Below are 15369 nucleotides of genomic sequence, written 5' to 3'. Positions count from 1 at the left end.
TATTCTCAGGCTATTTCATTTAAGAGGAGGAAACTATAATTTACGGGGGATATCGATTTTTGAAATAGGTAAAGCGAGAACAAATATAAAATACAAATGTATTACAGTTTTAGGAGTTAAATGGTGGAACAAGCTCAGCGATGAGCTGAAGACATGCACTTCTTTGGTAAGGTTTAAGAAAACATTGAAAGGTGAAATAATTGAAAATTATAAAATATAGTAACAATTACTTTCATCCCATTCATTTTTGATTTATTTATTTTTTTATGTTGATGTTCCAGGCAATCTAATATTCTGTGAAGGTATAGGATAGGCAAATATAAGCTTTGGCTTCAGCCTATTCCTTTTTTGGTCATTCTTTTTCTTTTCTTTCGTGTGTAAATGTGCATTATTGTATACATATAACATGTACTGTAAAACTGATCACACAAAATGGTTGATTGATTTGATTTGATTGATTATATGACCGAAATAAACTTATTTCATTCATTCATTTAAAATTATTTAATCACATATATTATACACACTTACTGTAATTGAACACCAACATAATACTCAAATATTCCCCACCTTGTAGGATGAATTAAATTCTATTACCTCCACAAAAGAGGATACGTTTTCGCCAGGATTTGTTTGTCTGTAAGCAACGTAACTCAAAAAGTTATGGATAGATTGTTCAGGAAATGTCCATGAAAAAACAATTCCTCTTATCTACTACAAACCCACTTCTTCTAAATGCTTGCTCCTCCCCACGCTGCAAATTTTGGGAGATGTTTCTTTTCAGAGCAGAAAATGCATCAGAAAAAAAATTACACTCACCAAGTTTTTGTTTTACTGTGTAAAACAAACTGAGTGTTAGACAAGCCTCCTCTATTCCTGTTTTTAAATCACTCTTAAAAACACACTTTTATTCCATGGCCTTCAACATTCAGTGATCGCCATCCTGCTATGACATCCCATTATGCACCTGCTGTGAACCTGTTTTTTATGTTTTTATTTTTTCATCGTGCTCAGTTTGTGTTGTGTTGGCTCGTTTTTTTCTTTTTATCTTTTAAAGGCCTACCAAAATGAGATGTTCTTATTTAAACGGGGATAGCAGGTCCATTCTATGTGTCATACTTGAACATTTCGCGATATTGCCATATTTTTGCTGAAAGGATTTAGTAGAGAACATCCACAATAAAGTTCACAACTTTTGGTCGCTAATAAAAAAGCCTCGCCTGTACCGGAAGTACAATCATGGCCACCAGCAGCAAGAGCGATTTGGACCAAGAAAGCGCCGATTTCCCCATTAATTTGAGCGAGGATGAAAGATTTGTGGATGAGGATAGTGAGAGTGAGGCAGTGAAAAAAAGAAAAAAAAAGAAAAGAAAAAGCGATGGCAGTGGGTGCATTTCAGATGTAATTAGACACATTTACTTGGGTAATTCTGGAAAATCCCTTAATTAACACTATTGTCTTAATAGTCTTTTAGTGAGATCATACTGTCATACCCGGTGAATGCCAGTGTCTCTGAGAGAAGCCGAGGAGCTAAGATCACAGCTGCCTTTTTGACAGCTACAGGAGGAGGTCCCATAATCCACTGAAGCAGACTTAATACCCCAATTTTCCCATCCAAAAACTTGCTGGTTGACATAGAGAAACATGTTCGCTTGACCGTTCTGTGTTAAAGCTTCACAACAAACAAAGAAGCACCGGCTGTGTTTTGGTGCTAAAGGCAGCTGCAATCCACCAACAGCATTCTTCTTTGACGTCTCCATTTCTAATTGAACAAATTGCAAAAGATTCAGCAACACAGATGTCCAAAATACTGTGTAATTATGCGATGGAAAGAGACGACTTTTAGCCGTAAGTGGTGCTGGGCTAATATGTCCCCTGCAACCCGAGATGTCACAAACACGCATCATCATTCCGCGGCGTTTTCAACAAGAAACTCTGCGGGAAATTTAAAATTGCAATTTAGTAAACTAAAAAGGCCGTATTGGCATGTGTTGCAATGTTAATATTTCATCATTGATATATAAACTATCAGACTGTGTGGTCGCTAGTAGTGGCTTTCAGTAGGCCTTTAAAGGTCCTGGGAAATTTAAAGACCTACTGAAAGCCACTACTAGCGACCACACAGTCTGATAGTTTATATATCAATGATGAAATATTAACATTGCAACACATGCCAATACGGCTTTTTTAGTTTACTAAATTGCAATTTTAAATTTCCCGGGACTTTTTGTTTGAAAACGTCACGTAATGATGACGTGTGCGCGTGACGTCACGGGCTGTTATGAATATTAGCGCTGCACACACACACAGCTAAAAGTCGTCTGCTTTAACGGCATAATTACACAGTATTCTGGACATCTGTGTTGCTGAATCTTTTGCAATTTGTTCAATTAATAATAGAGAAGTCAAAGTAGAAAGATGGAGTTGGGAAGGTTTAGCTTTTAGCCACACTAGCACATGGTGATTCCTTGTTTAAAATTCACGGAGTTGAAACTTTAGTATGGATCACAGCGAACATGGATCCCGACTACATGTCAACCAGCAGGTTTCAGTGAGAAAATTGTAGTTAAAAAGTCGCCTCTTACCGGAGATCGGCTGAGCTCGTGCCGCCCATAAAGCTGCTGTCGACTTCCCCGAGACACTGGGCGTCAACACCCGGCCGTGGACGTACACTTCCGACTATCAGGTACTGTTAAAGTCACTAAAATACTAGCAACACAATAGAAAGGTAAGGGATTTCCCAGAATTATCCTGGTAAATGTCTCTAAAAACATATGAATCTGTCTCAATTGCAATCGCGTTTTTTTTTTTTTTCTAGTCCGTCACTATCAACATCCTCAAACACAAATCTTTCATCCTCGCTCAAATTAATGGGGAAATTGTCGTTTTCTCGGTCCGAATAGCTGTTTTTGTTGGAGGCTCCCATTAAAAACGATGCGAGGAGCCATCAACATGTGACGTCATCGTCTGCGACTTCCGGTAGAGGCAGGGCTTTTCTCCAGTTGCGACCTTTATCGTGGATGTTCTCTACTAAATCCTTTCAGCAAAAATATGGCGAAATGATCAAGTATGACACATAGAATGGACCTGCTATCCCCCTTTAAATAAGAAAATCTCCTTTCAGTAAGCCTTTAACCTGCCTATTGCACAGCACTTTGGCTACGCCTGTGGTAAATTTTAAATGTGCTTTATAAATAAAGTTGATTTGATTGTAGCTGAGATATGCTGCAGGATAAGCGGTAGGAAAGGGATGGATGGACGGACGTCACAGCATTATTGTGAGGATATTGAAACCGCAATACAGTGCTATCTACACTGCAAAAAGTCAGTGTTCAAAAACAAGTAAAAAAAAATTTACAAAAATGAGGGGTATTTTATTTGAACTACGCAAAATTATCTGCCAATAGAACAAGGAAAATTTGGCTGGTCAAGACTTCCCAAAACAAGTAAAATTAGCTAACCTCAACGAAGCCAAAAATAGCTTAAAATAAGTATATTCTCACCAATAACAAGTGTACTTTTCTTGTTAGAAAAACAAAGAGCCATTTTTGCTCAATATGTTGAAAAATATTCTTAAATGAAGTAAATGCTAGTGCTATTATCTTGACAAAATGATATGTGCTCGGCATCATGATTTTTTTTGTCATGCTTGAAGTAAGAAATGATTACTTAAAAAAAGTAGTTTTATACTTGTGAGTGTTGATGACACAGCTTTGCAACACTTGATATTCTAGTTTCAAGCATGTTTTACTCAATATAGGTCATCACATCTCAGCAACAAGCTATAATATCTTACTGAGATAATTCAGGACCAAAACACCTAAAACAAGTAAAACACTAACATAAAATCTGCTTAGTGACAGAAAATAAGCAAATATAACCCTTATTTGAGATATTTCCTCTTACGTAGATTTCAGTTTTTGAAGTGTACAACCGTTACATCCCTTCTAACAACACATATTTGCTTTTTAATGTATGTGTAACAAACATTTTAGCCTTTCTAAAGAAAATATATGCATCATTGGTGATTATGCAAATGATATGATAATGTAATACTGACCCCACCTTAGCCACGCCCCCACATATATTGGCTATCTATGGGAAATCCTGTTGATTACAATTTTATATGCCCAAAGCTTTTTTGTCATTAAGTATTTTCCTTTTACAATTAAATATGTATATTTGATCCCCCAAAGAGGGTTTTTGACTAACATTTTTGCAGTCGTTTTTTCAAAAACGCTCTCATCTCCTACCTGACATCCTCCAGGAACTTGTCCAGCTCGAGTGCAGGAAACTGGGACAGCCTGAAGCAAAAGAAGGACAATCGTTAGTGAGTTAAATAACACCACAAATGGATGTCATGTGATAAAGCTATTCACTCTCACTTCATCTGAACACCCTCCTTCCCTTCAACAATCACCAGGTTGGGGTCCATGTTCTTCGTCATCTCCTCTAAAGCATTTTCTGGAATCATATCTACAAAAAATAAAGAGTATTTATTAACACACCGACTACAAATGAACAGGAAGCATTGATATATCCTCACGCTGGTGGCTGACGATGCAGTGAGCGGCCAGCAGCTTGAGCAGGGGCACCTCAAACAAGGCCTGGTGAAACAAGAGCTCCCTGGCAGTGGGACGCTTGCTGGGGTCCACCTCAAGACACTTCTGGATGAACTCCTGGATAAGTCAAGAGGTGCAAGAAAAAAGAAGAGTTTGAGAGTCTCTGTGTATCCCCAACCATGCTGGAAAGACTTACCCGTTGCAAGGGGTCCTCCAGGGACTGAATGGCACTGTTAATGGCTTCTTGGGAAACATATGATGAATCTCCATTACTTTGGATCTCTAGCACTGCCATCTGTCCAAGTGAGGAACAAACAAAGGGGATCAAACAGAAAGGACGCGGTCACTCACTGGCCACAACATTAGGGATACTTATCAATCTTGTCAGATCCAATCAAAGAGCTGAACCTTGACAAAGATGATATTATTGAGGTTGTAATTGCATCATAGCGATGGTCATTTCTCATATTTAATTTTAGTGACATCATGCACAAAAGTGCACTTTGTATGTTTCTTAACTATTGTAGTGGTGTTCTGTACAAAAAGTGCACTTTGATTTAGTGTTGTTTTGATATGTCATCTTAGTGACATCATGCACAAAAGTGCACTAGTAGCTTGTTTTAAAATGTCTCTGACAATCTTGCACTTTCTGTTTTGAAATGACATGAATGTTTGTGCCACTGCTTAATAACTGTTGAATAAATACAGTTTTGGTCAATTGACTTAGTTGAGATTTCCTTCTCTGCATGAAAGTTTAAAATGAGCGTATATTAATGCAGTATGAAGAAGAATGTTTTAATGTAGACACATAGAATCATCATACTGCTGTCATTATATGTATCAAGTGTTCATTTAAGGCTAAGGCAAAATATTGAGATATACATCGTGTATCGCGATATGGCCCAAAAATTATCGAGATATTAAAAAAAAGGCCATATCACCCAGCCCTAATTATGAGCACATCTGTTTTTCTACATTATATACAGTACAGGCTCAAAGTTTGGACACACCTTCTCATTCAATGCATTTTCTTTGTTTTCATGACTATTTACATTGTAGATTGTCACTGAAGGCATCATAACTATGAATGAACACGTGGAGTTATGTACTTCACAAAAAAAAGGTGAAATAACTAAAAACATGTTTTTTTTATTCAAGTTTCTTCAAAATAGCCACCCTTTGCTCTGATTACTGCTTTGCACACTCCTGGCATTCTCTCCATGAGCATCAAGAGGTAGTCACCTCACATGTTTTTTACTTCATAGGTGTGCTTGAAGCTCATCAAGAGTGTGCTATTTTGAAGAAACTAGAATATAAAACATGTTTTCAGTTATTTCACCTTTTTCCGTGAAGTACATAACTCCACGTGTTCATTCATTGTTGTGATACCTTCAGGGACACCTTATGCAGGACAAAAAGTGTGCCGTATGTTCCTGACTATAGAGTGCAACGGCATATAAGTTTTCCCGTATATTAGCCGCACCGGACTATAAGACGTAGATATATACGTTACGATTTGAGGTATTTACACAGCAAAATTCTGTAAATATTTAATTCATTCATTCAATTCGTACACCTTTTCCATGGCCAGTGGCCTAGTGGTTGGAGTGTCCGCCCTGAGATTGGTAGGTCGTGACTTCAAACCTCGGCTGAGTCATACCAAAGACTATAAAAATGGGACCTATTAACCTCCCTGCTTGGCACTCAGCATCAAGGGTTGGAATTGGGGGTTAAATCACCAAAAATTATTCCCGGGCGCAGCCACCGCTGCTGCTCACTGCTCCCCTCCCATTTGGTGAACAAGGGATGGGTCAAATGCAGAAGACAAATTTCAATTTGTGACTATCGTTAATACTTTAACTTTAATTCAGGCACTTTTTAAGGACTTTCAAGAGCAATTTTCCAGTTTTCCCAGTACACTTCAAAAGGCGAAAAAAACAGTGTGAATCAATCCATAGCCTTGTTGTTTGAGGTCGCCCAATGCTGTCTGTAAGAAAAATAGTGACAATCTGCTACAAGCGAAGCCCAGCATTGAAGCAGCAGTTATCATTATCTAAAAGGGGCATAGAAAATGAAGCAGTGTGACTATTCAATGTCATTGGTGTTTGCAAACGTGTCTCCATTTGTGTTGTTTTTCAAATGTCTTGTTCTTTTTCTTACTTACAGCACTCGACATCGAAAAGCAAGGATTGATTCACACCGTATTTGTGCTTGTAAACTGCATAATGTGATATAAATACACGCACCCTCAAAATGTCCATTTCACTCATTTATTAACAAAACTGCTCCACATGAATTAATATAAGGATTGTAGCTTCCTAATGAAGCCTTCGCTTGACGGTCCTCTACTTTCTCCCGCTCCCACTTGCGGCAACAACAAACAAATATCCAGACACTCCTCTTCGTTTTGTATCGTTTTCTTATCAACTTAATCATTCAAAAACGTAAAACATTAACAATGTGGGAACAAATGAATGGCAAAATAAAGCGAGTTTGTTACAGTAAGAAAGAGTAAGAAAAAGTAAGAGTTAGGTCAAAAAACTGTCTGGCTCGATTCTGCCATACCTGACTGCCCTTACCCACAATACATTGTGTCCGAACCTTGTTACCACACACATCCTTCCGCAATATATGCAATTAAACAGTTACGTAATCTTCACTGAATTAAAACAGTACAAAATAATGTTATCAAATTGTTCAAACAAATGTAATAATTACAATTAAAGTGGACCTTATAATTATTTTAAGCAAGCCATTTATACATTTTCATATTATGCAAATAGTCCCATTTTGGCTGAATAAACAGAGCCCCTTCCATAAAATATACATTAACTTAAACAGTATTTCGGCTCCTACAAGGATAATACATTAAAGGAAAACATTTTGTTTGTTTCACAACACCTCTGTCACCTTTCATTAGGCATATCTAGCCTTATAACTGTGTCTATGATAACAAATACATTTTTAGCTGAGGGAAGTTCATAATATTATAATTTATCATTGACAAACGCTCGCTTTTTTGCTTTCATAGCTCGTAATAACTGTCCCTAATTACTAAGGGTGTAACGGTACGTGTATTTGTATTGAACTGTTTCGGTACGGGGGTTTTGGTTCGGTTCGGAGGTGTACCGAACGAGTTTCCACACGGATATATTAAGTAGTGTACCGCACGTTGTGTAAACATTACACACCGAGAGGCACAACACACGGCATGCTAGCAGCGACCGGGCTACAATAGACTGACCATACCTCCTCTTTTCACCGGACATGTCCTCTTTTGCGGGGCTGTCCGGGTGGAGTTTCTTAAATGCCTCAAATGTCCGGCATTTTAAGTTAGGGTTGCCTGTATTTTCAAATGTATGTTCAGGGTTAAGAAGGGGTTAAAAACAAAAGAAATTGTGCATGCAGCAGCATTCGTGAAGGAGGGGCAGAGACAGAGAGAGCGAGAGAGTTATGATAAACGCGCATGCGTCGCCAGGGTCTGATTTTTTACTCATAGATTTATCAGATTTTATTTTTTATTATCTATAGCAGGGGTGTCAAAAGTGTGCCCCGGAGGCCATTTGCGGCCCACAGCTAATGTTTTAAAGGCCCACGGGACATTCTAAAAGTAATATTAAAATAAACAAAAACATAAAAGTGAAATAAAAAAGCTTGGAAGTTCAATGTAATTTTGAAAAAGTTGCAACGTTGACTAATGAAACAAAGCTATTTTTTTTCTTTCAAACTGTCATTGCTCAAAACATAATATTGAATCAAAATCAATGTAGTTATGAATTATTGACCCATCCAAGGTTCCCATTACTTCACATCAAATATTCCACAAGGAAAAATATTTTTGGTGGAAGATTTTGCAAATTTGGTAAATAAATAACCAAAAAATTTATATTTTGTTGTTTTCTTACTGTACCGAAAATGAACCGAACCGTGACCTCTGAACCGAGGTACGTACCGAACCACAATTTTTTGGTACCGTTACACCCCTAGTAATTATAATGTAATCTAGCGCTGACCTCACAGTTTAGGTCAAGCATGTACCAAAAGGTTGTAAAACAAAACTTTAGTTAATGTTAGTTAACTTGTAGGGTTAGTAATCTCTGTGGTTTACCTTTCATATGACTCGAGAGAGTGACAAAAAAATGGATTTCCTTTTTGCATACTTTGCAGCAGGCTACACGTGGATTTGGTCCACATTTTATCCAAAGTTTGTATTTGTCATTTTCCATTCAATGTTCATTAAAACGACAACCTCCCGGCACGATGCCCCCCTGTCCTCTTGGGGGCATGACAACAACCTAATGTAAGGGCTCGTGCAAAGCCAACAGATCGAGTAGAAGAACAATAGCTTCGTCTCAACAAGGAAATGAAAGATGTCGATTGTTTGCGGCAAGGCTAAAATCAACCAAGAAACTATTCAAAGGCTTTTAGACAAAAACGACCAATTAATAAGATGCATCGCCGAATACACGTAGGAGGGGCGAGCTGTGGAATGTGTCAAATATTAACAATTCCTGCATCAGAATATCATTGCTGATGCAAGCCATTTTGTTGACAACACGTCAGTCTTTAACGTGATCGAACCTCAGCCTTTTGGGAAGATTCTTCTATTTATGCCATCATTTTACATCATGTTCCTGGCTGTATTAATACAGAGAATCAGGACCACACAAAATTCTTACACCAGAATCAAAGAGAAATATTACAAATGTTATATTAATGGCTCAATACTATGATAAAAGGTTGCAGTAATTGTGTCCAACTCTAGAACAAAATGACGTTTCAATGTTTTTTTTTTAATGGAAATAAGTGGAAATTATACACAAATTAGTTTATAACATTACAGAGAAGTTGGAAAAAACAAGTATTGCTACAAAAATAAAGTTATAACATTTTGTGAAAATTGTTGCAGTTGTATGAAAATGTTTGAAGATAAAATCCATCTATTCATCCATTTTCTACCGCTTGTCCCGTTCCGGGTCGCGGAGGGTGCTGGAGCCTATCTCTAATCATTACTACAAAAAAATATATAAAATAAAAAATAAAAAGCCAACAGATCAAGCGTGCAGCTTTCATATTTAAGGAAACTTATTTGATCCTTTTCCATTTCATAATTAGCCTATTGAGTCAAGACTGCCGAGAAATATGATGAACACTTACAAGCACTTCACCCAAAATTCAAGCATTTTTCAAACCTTGAAAACACAACATTAAAATCCAAGCATTTTCCAAGTTTTTAAGCACCCCTGTTAATAACATATTCTTAATTGTTTCCAAACGGCGCGTGTAACATGGCAGTAAAATAGCTGACCAAACAAAACAGAGGTCATCGTCAAGTACCCACTATCTGCGAAAGCTAGCTCTCCAATCAGCTAAAGAGACTCAACTCTCCAATCAGTTAAACATACTCAAAAACTCATCTGTGACATTTTGGTGAATTTACTGAGGAATTTGAAAAACTCAAACAATACAAAAAAGGTGAAATTGTATATTAGTAATAACACAAACTCTTGTAAATGTGTTAGCATATTAGCTAACGCCAACAACGCTAGCTTCATAGCACATACAAAATATTCCTAACACTCCTGCAGACATGAAACGATTTTATTAAGTATAAACAGTTTAAGATATAATGTGAAACTTACAAACGTTGCTTGGAGTGATCAATAGAGCATCCAAACAAGTAAAAAAGTTGGGGACGGCTAGAAGACTGAACGGCAATTCTACTTTCGGTTGAAAGGACTAAAAGGAAGGACACTGCAGCACCCACAGTGAGTCAACTGGTCTAAAATATGGTGCTATAGCACAATTGACAGAGTTTACTTGCAGTTTGTTAGCTTGTTTTAGTTTTTAAAACTATTTGTATTCTGACTGCTAGCAAAACAATTCCACAAATTCGTTGCGTTGTTTTACAAGGCGCAGGGTCCAAATTGTACGAAAAAGGCACAGTAGAGTAAATCGTGAATGAACGCTTGTTTGTGTTGCAGCACAAATGATGCCTTGTCAGGTGGTTTAAAGGAGAACATTATCACCAAACTTATGTAAGCGTCAATATATACCTTGATGGTGCAGAAAAAAAGACCATATATTTTAACCGATTTCCAAACTCTAAATGGGTGAATTTTGGCGAATTAAACGCCTTTCTGTTTATCGCTCTGGAGTCGATGACGTCAAAATGTGACGTCGCCGAGGTAATACAGCCGCCATTTTCTTTTTCAACACATTGTAAACATTGGGTCTCAGCTCTGTTATTTTCCGACTAATTTTTGGAACAATGGAGACATCATGCCTCGTCGGTGTGTTGTCGGAGGGTGTAACAACACTAACAGGGAGGGATTCAAGTTGCACCACTGGCCCGAAGATGCCAAAGTGTCCGTTGCCAGACCCCCATTGAATGTGCGGGAGTGTCTCCACATTTTACCGGCGATGACAGACATGGCACAGAGATGTATGGATAACCTGCAGATGCATTTGCAACGATTAAGTCAACGAAATCACAAAGATGAGTTTTGTTGATGTTGACTTATGTGCTAATCAGACATATTTGGTCGCAACGTGACTGCCAGCTAATCGATGCTAACATGCTACGATTATTGACGCTAACATGCTATTTACCGGCGGTGCTAAAGCAGACATAGCACAGAGATGTATGGATAACCCGCAGATGCATTTGCAACGATAAAGTCAACGAAATCACAAAGGTAAGTTTTGTTGATGTTGACTACCAGCTAATCGATGCTAACATGCTACGCTAATCGATGCTAACATGCTATTTATCGGCGGTGCTAAAGCAGACATGGCACAGAGATGTATGGATAACCTGCAGATGCATTTGCAACTATATTACGTTTCCTTCCAACCACATTTAATGCGAAAAAAACACTTACCAATCGACTGATTTAAGTTGCTCCAGTGTCACGAGATGCGAAAGTCCTGATCGTTTGGTCCGCACATTTTACCGCTGATGCTATCGCAGTTATTCGGCCATGCTATGGCTATGAATAGCGTCAATAGCAATTCGCTCAATAGCTTCAGTTTCTTCTTCAATACTTTCATAATCCAACCATCCGTTTCAATACATGCGTAATCTGTTGAATCTCTTAAGGCGCTGAAATCCGAGTCTGAATCCCAGCTAATGTCGCTATATCTTGCTGTGGTATTCGCAATTGTTTGTTTACATTGGCAGCACTGTGTGACGTCACAGGGAAATGGATGGTCGCATCGCAAATAGCGAAAATCAAGCACTTTAAAGCTTTTTTTAGGGATATTCCGAGACCGGTAACATTTTGAAAAAAACTTCAAAAAATACAAAAAGCCACTGGGAACTGAATTTTATTGTTTTTAACTCTTTTGAAATTGTGATAATGTTCCCCTTTAAAGAGCCAATAGAATGCAAGTCCTCACCTCTAAAGCGCACATTCCAAAGGAGTAGATATCCACTGCAGTGGTGACATTGGCAACCGCTAGAAAAGCAGACATCCCGTGATGAACATAACATCCACAATACTGCATGTGAGACAACTCCTCCATCAACAGATCTTACCTCCATATTCTGGAGCAAAAAAATGAAGGCTTTTCTGCTCTTCCCGGCATGTTTTGACATGGTTGTTGATGGTGTCCGGGGCCACTAAAAAAAGAATCCATTGTTTTAGCTTGACTATGATGAAGATCTGTACTGTTGTGCAGTGTTGGGACTAACGCGTCACAGAGTAACATGTTACTGTGACACTGTTATTTTCAGCGGTGACTAGTAGTCTAGCGCGTTATTTTTTATATTCAATAACTCTGTTACGACATGATGCGTTACTGCGTTATTTTACATTATTTTTTATGTAGTATCGGCTAGAAACAGAAGATCTGAGTGTTTTATTGGAGAGCTGCGGTGTCATCCTTCTGAATCTTCGTGTGTCACAAGGGAGAGAAGAGGCATGCTGTGTGTGGGTGAGGGCAGGGCGTGTGTGTTTGCTAACAAGACATCATGGCGGAGCTGAAGCAGAGTTTCTTAACTTGGAGGTATTCTCACTACTTTTCTTTTGTCGAGCACAAAGAAAATACATTTTTAGTTAAATGTAAGTTGTGTCTTAAATTAAAGATCCTATCTACTGCCCAAAACAGCAATTAAAATCTGCTGAAACAGCTACAAAAGCAACATGCTTCGACAAAGCTAGTAAAGAGAGACACAGACTCCGATGCTACTTCACCGCCACCTAAGGATTTTAATGAAGGGGGACTGCTAGCCAGGACAACATTGATAGAGCCATTGCAGCATATGTGTTAGAAGACATGCAGGCTATTTCTACAGTGGAGTCACCCAATTTTAGGCAGTTAATAAGCATGATACAGGCGTCAAACAGCAAATGGCATGGAAAACATTTTCCACGTACCTGTACAGCGAGTAAATAAAAATGGAAAGCGAGCTACACTCAACATTCAGCACTGAAGGTACACACTGTCAATTCTCTTATATACTCTTTCATTCTAGTGAAGTGAAGTGAATTATATTTATATAGCGCTTTTCTCAAGTGACTCAAAGCGCTTTACATAGTGACACCCAATATCTAAGTTACATTTAAACCAGTGTGGATGGCACTGGGAGCAGGTGGGTAAAGTGTCTTGCCCAAGGACACAACGGCAGTGACTAGGATGGCGGAAGCGGGAATCGAACCTGCAACCCTCAAGTTGCTGGCACGTCCACTCTACCAACCGAGCTATGCCGCCCTAGCTAGACTTCTAGAGTGTTTGATTATCACATCACTCTAAATGTATAGACTATGAAGTTCACAAACATTAAGAGGGCTCCTAGTGGGCCAGGCCAATCTTTCCTTATCTCTAAACTAAAACTGGGGAAATGCGTAGAGTGTTCAGGGCTTCAATACAGTGTTGATGTCCTGAAGACATGATTTTATTTCACAATTCCTTGAGGAAAAAATGCCTGGTTAGGCTTTGTGTATGTCAAGTGTGCCTTCTTTAAGTGAAGCCAGGTTTACAGCTATTTGGTTATTATGCTGTTTGTATGTTAGGTGGCAGCTATTTAAAATATTTTTGTCAATTTGTTCAGACCTGAAATAAATTGGCCTTTTGAAACATATCTTTGTATTTGTGTGTTGTATGTAGACCACATGGCTTAGCAAAGTACAGTGCAGCAAATGCATGTCAAGTTGATCAAAAGATTGTATTGTTCTCCAGTGCAATAACCGTACTGAAATGAAGGCTAAAAGGGCATTCATGGGAGCCTTAAAAAAAAAGAAGTAACCTTTTCACAGCAACTACTTAACTATTAACTATCTAAGTAACTGAGTTACTTTTGAAATAAAGTAACTAGTAACTAACTAGTGACTGATTTTTAGTAATTAGCACGAAACTGTTGTGTGTCATCTACCTGAGCCGATCTTGATGAGACCGTTGTGCTGAATGAAGATGGTGTCACAGGTCAGGTTGCCGTGGATGATGGGAGGATCACACGAGTGCAAATAGCTGAGGTATAAAGTAGAACCGTTGGTAAGAAGCGGAGGATAGCAGAAGTGGATGTGCTAGGTTGACAATAAAGTGCAGAAGCTCACCTGAGAGCAGACAGTATCTGTGTGCACCAGCGCTTCCACGCCTGGAAGAAATATCACCACACGATTACAATAATCACAAATGTTTGCTTTGGCCTATACTTCTCTTGCACACCTTTTCATTCATGGTCTTGTGATTCTTCTTTGTCTTTTTCAGAAACTGTTTGAGACTTCCAGAGGACATGTACTCCGTGATGAAAATGACCTGTAGCCAAGACAAGTAAACGAGTCAACAATGGAATACAAGCGCTGTTGGACGACAAAAACCTGAGAGTTTTTGGATCTACCCTGGCTCTGTTCTCTTTGACGTCCGCCCAGTACTTGTGGAACTTCACAATGTTTAAATGCTCCAGCTGGATCAAATTGTCAAAGACGGCTCTGACTTTTTCCTGCGGAGAGAAATGAGAAAAAAGGCTCAATGACAGATAGCAATGATAGTGTATGTATACACACACACATTAAAAGAAGTGAAGCACCGAATTTACGGTCACCGAAAATTTTCGGCCCAAAGACTTTAGTCATCAAAACAAAGACTGCAAAAACATTACTAAAAAGATGACAGCAGGAATACACAATTTGAATTTGAGATAAGTGTTACTTACATTTGAATATTGTGATGCAAATGACAATATAATAATTAATAATACCACCTTAATATTTGACAAGCAAACAATTACACAAGGGAACTCGGTAAAGAATCTGGGTATTATCTTACACCCTACTCTCTCCTTTGAGTCACACATCAAGAGTGTTACTAAAACGCCCTTCTTTCATCTCCGTAATATCGCTAACATTTTTTCCATTTTGTCCACTAGCGACGCTGATATCATTATTCATGCGTTCGTTACGTCTCGTCTGGATTACTGTAACGTATTATTTTCAGGTCTCCCTATGTCTAGCATTAAAACATTACAGTTGGTACAAAATGCGGCTGCTAGACTTTTGACAAGAACAAGAAAGTTTGATCATTTTACACCTGTACTGGCTCACCTGCACTGGCTTCCTGTGCACTTAAGATGTGACTTTAAGGTTTTACTAATTACGTATAAAATACTACACGGTCTAGCTCCATCCCATTTTGCTGATTATACTGTACCATTTGTCCCGGCAAGAAATCTGCGTTCAAAGAACTCCGGCTTATAGTGATTCCCAGAGCCCAAAAAAAGTCTGCGGGCTATAGAGCGTTTTCTATTCAGGCTCCAGTAGTCTGGAATGACTTCCCGGTAACAGTTAGAGATGCTACCTCAGTAGAA

The 15369-nt window shown here is 38.5% G+C and overlaps 1 protein-coding gene and 1 long non-coding RNA gene across 2 annotated transcripts in view; one reads left to right on the top strand and one right to left on the bottom strand.

Annotated features, from left to right (window-relative positions):
- The window catches only part of LOC133541976 (uncharacterized), a 26592-nt gene extending 25943 nt beyond the window's left edge, over window positions 1-649 (top strand). Inside the window, exon 4 of the long non-coding RNA XR_009804023.1 lies at window positions 1-649. This exon is cut by the window's left edge and continues 1033 nt beyond it. This is a non-coding gene — a long non-coding RNA (uncharacterized LOC133541976).
- The window catches only part of nrbp1 (nuclear receptor binding protein 1), a 38621-nt gene that overhangs the window by 8822 nt on the left and 14430 nt on the right, over window positions 1-15369 (bottom strand). Inside the window, exons 4-13 of the mRNA XM_061885719.1 lie at window positions 14404-14505; window positions 14232-14321; window positions 14125-14160; window positions 13939-14038; window positions 12103-12186; window positions 11964-12022; window positions 4759-4857; window positions 4547-4679; window positions 4386-4476; window positions 4254-4304 (exon numbers count right to left, since the gene is read on the bottom strand). Of these exons, the coding sequence (XP_061741703.1) occupies window positions 4254-4304; window positions 4386-4476; window positions 4547-4679; window positions 4759-4857; window positions 11964-12022; window positions 12103-12186; window positions 13939-14038; window positions 14125-14160; window positions 14232-14321; window positions 14404-14505 (845 nt within the window). The remainder of the gene's footprint in view (window positions 1-4253; window positions 4305-4385; window positions 4477-4546; window positions 4680-4758; window positions 4858-11963; window positions 12023-12102; window positions 12187-13938; window positions 14039-14124; window positions 14161-14231; window positions 14322-14403; window positions 14506-15369) is intronic.

The sequence above is a fragment of the Nerophis ophidion genome, linkage group LG24 (genome assembly GCF_033978795.1).
Source record: "Nerophis ophidion isolate RoL-2023_Sa linkage group LG24, RoL_Noph_v1.0, whole genome shotgun sequence".
NCBI lineage: Eukaryota > Metazoa > Chordata > Actinopteri > Syngnathiformes > Syngnathidae > Nerophis > Nerophis ophidion.
Note: the sequence above shows the minus strand (reverse complement) of the source record. Positions and strands in the feature narration are given on the sequence as shown.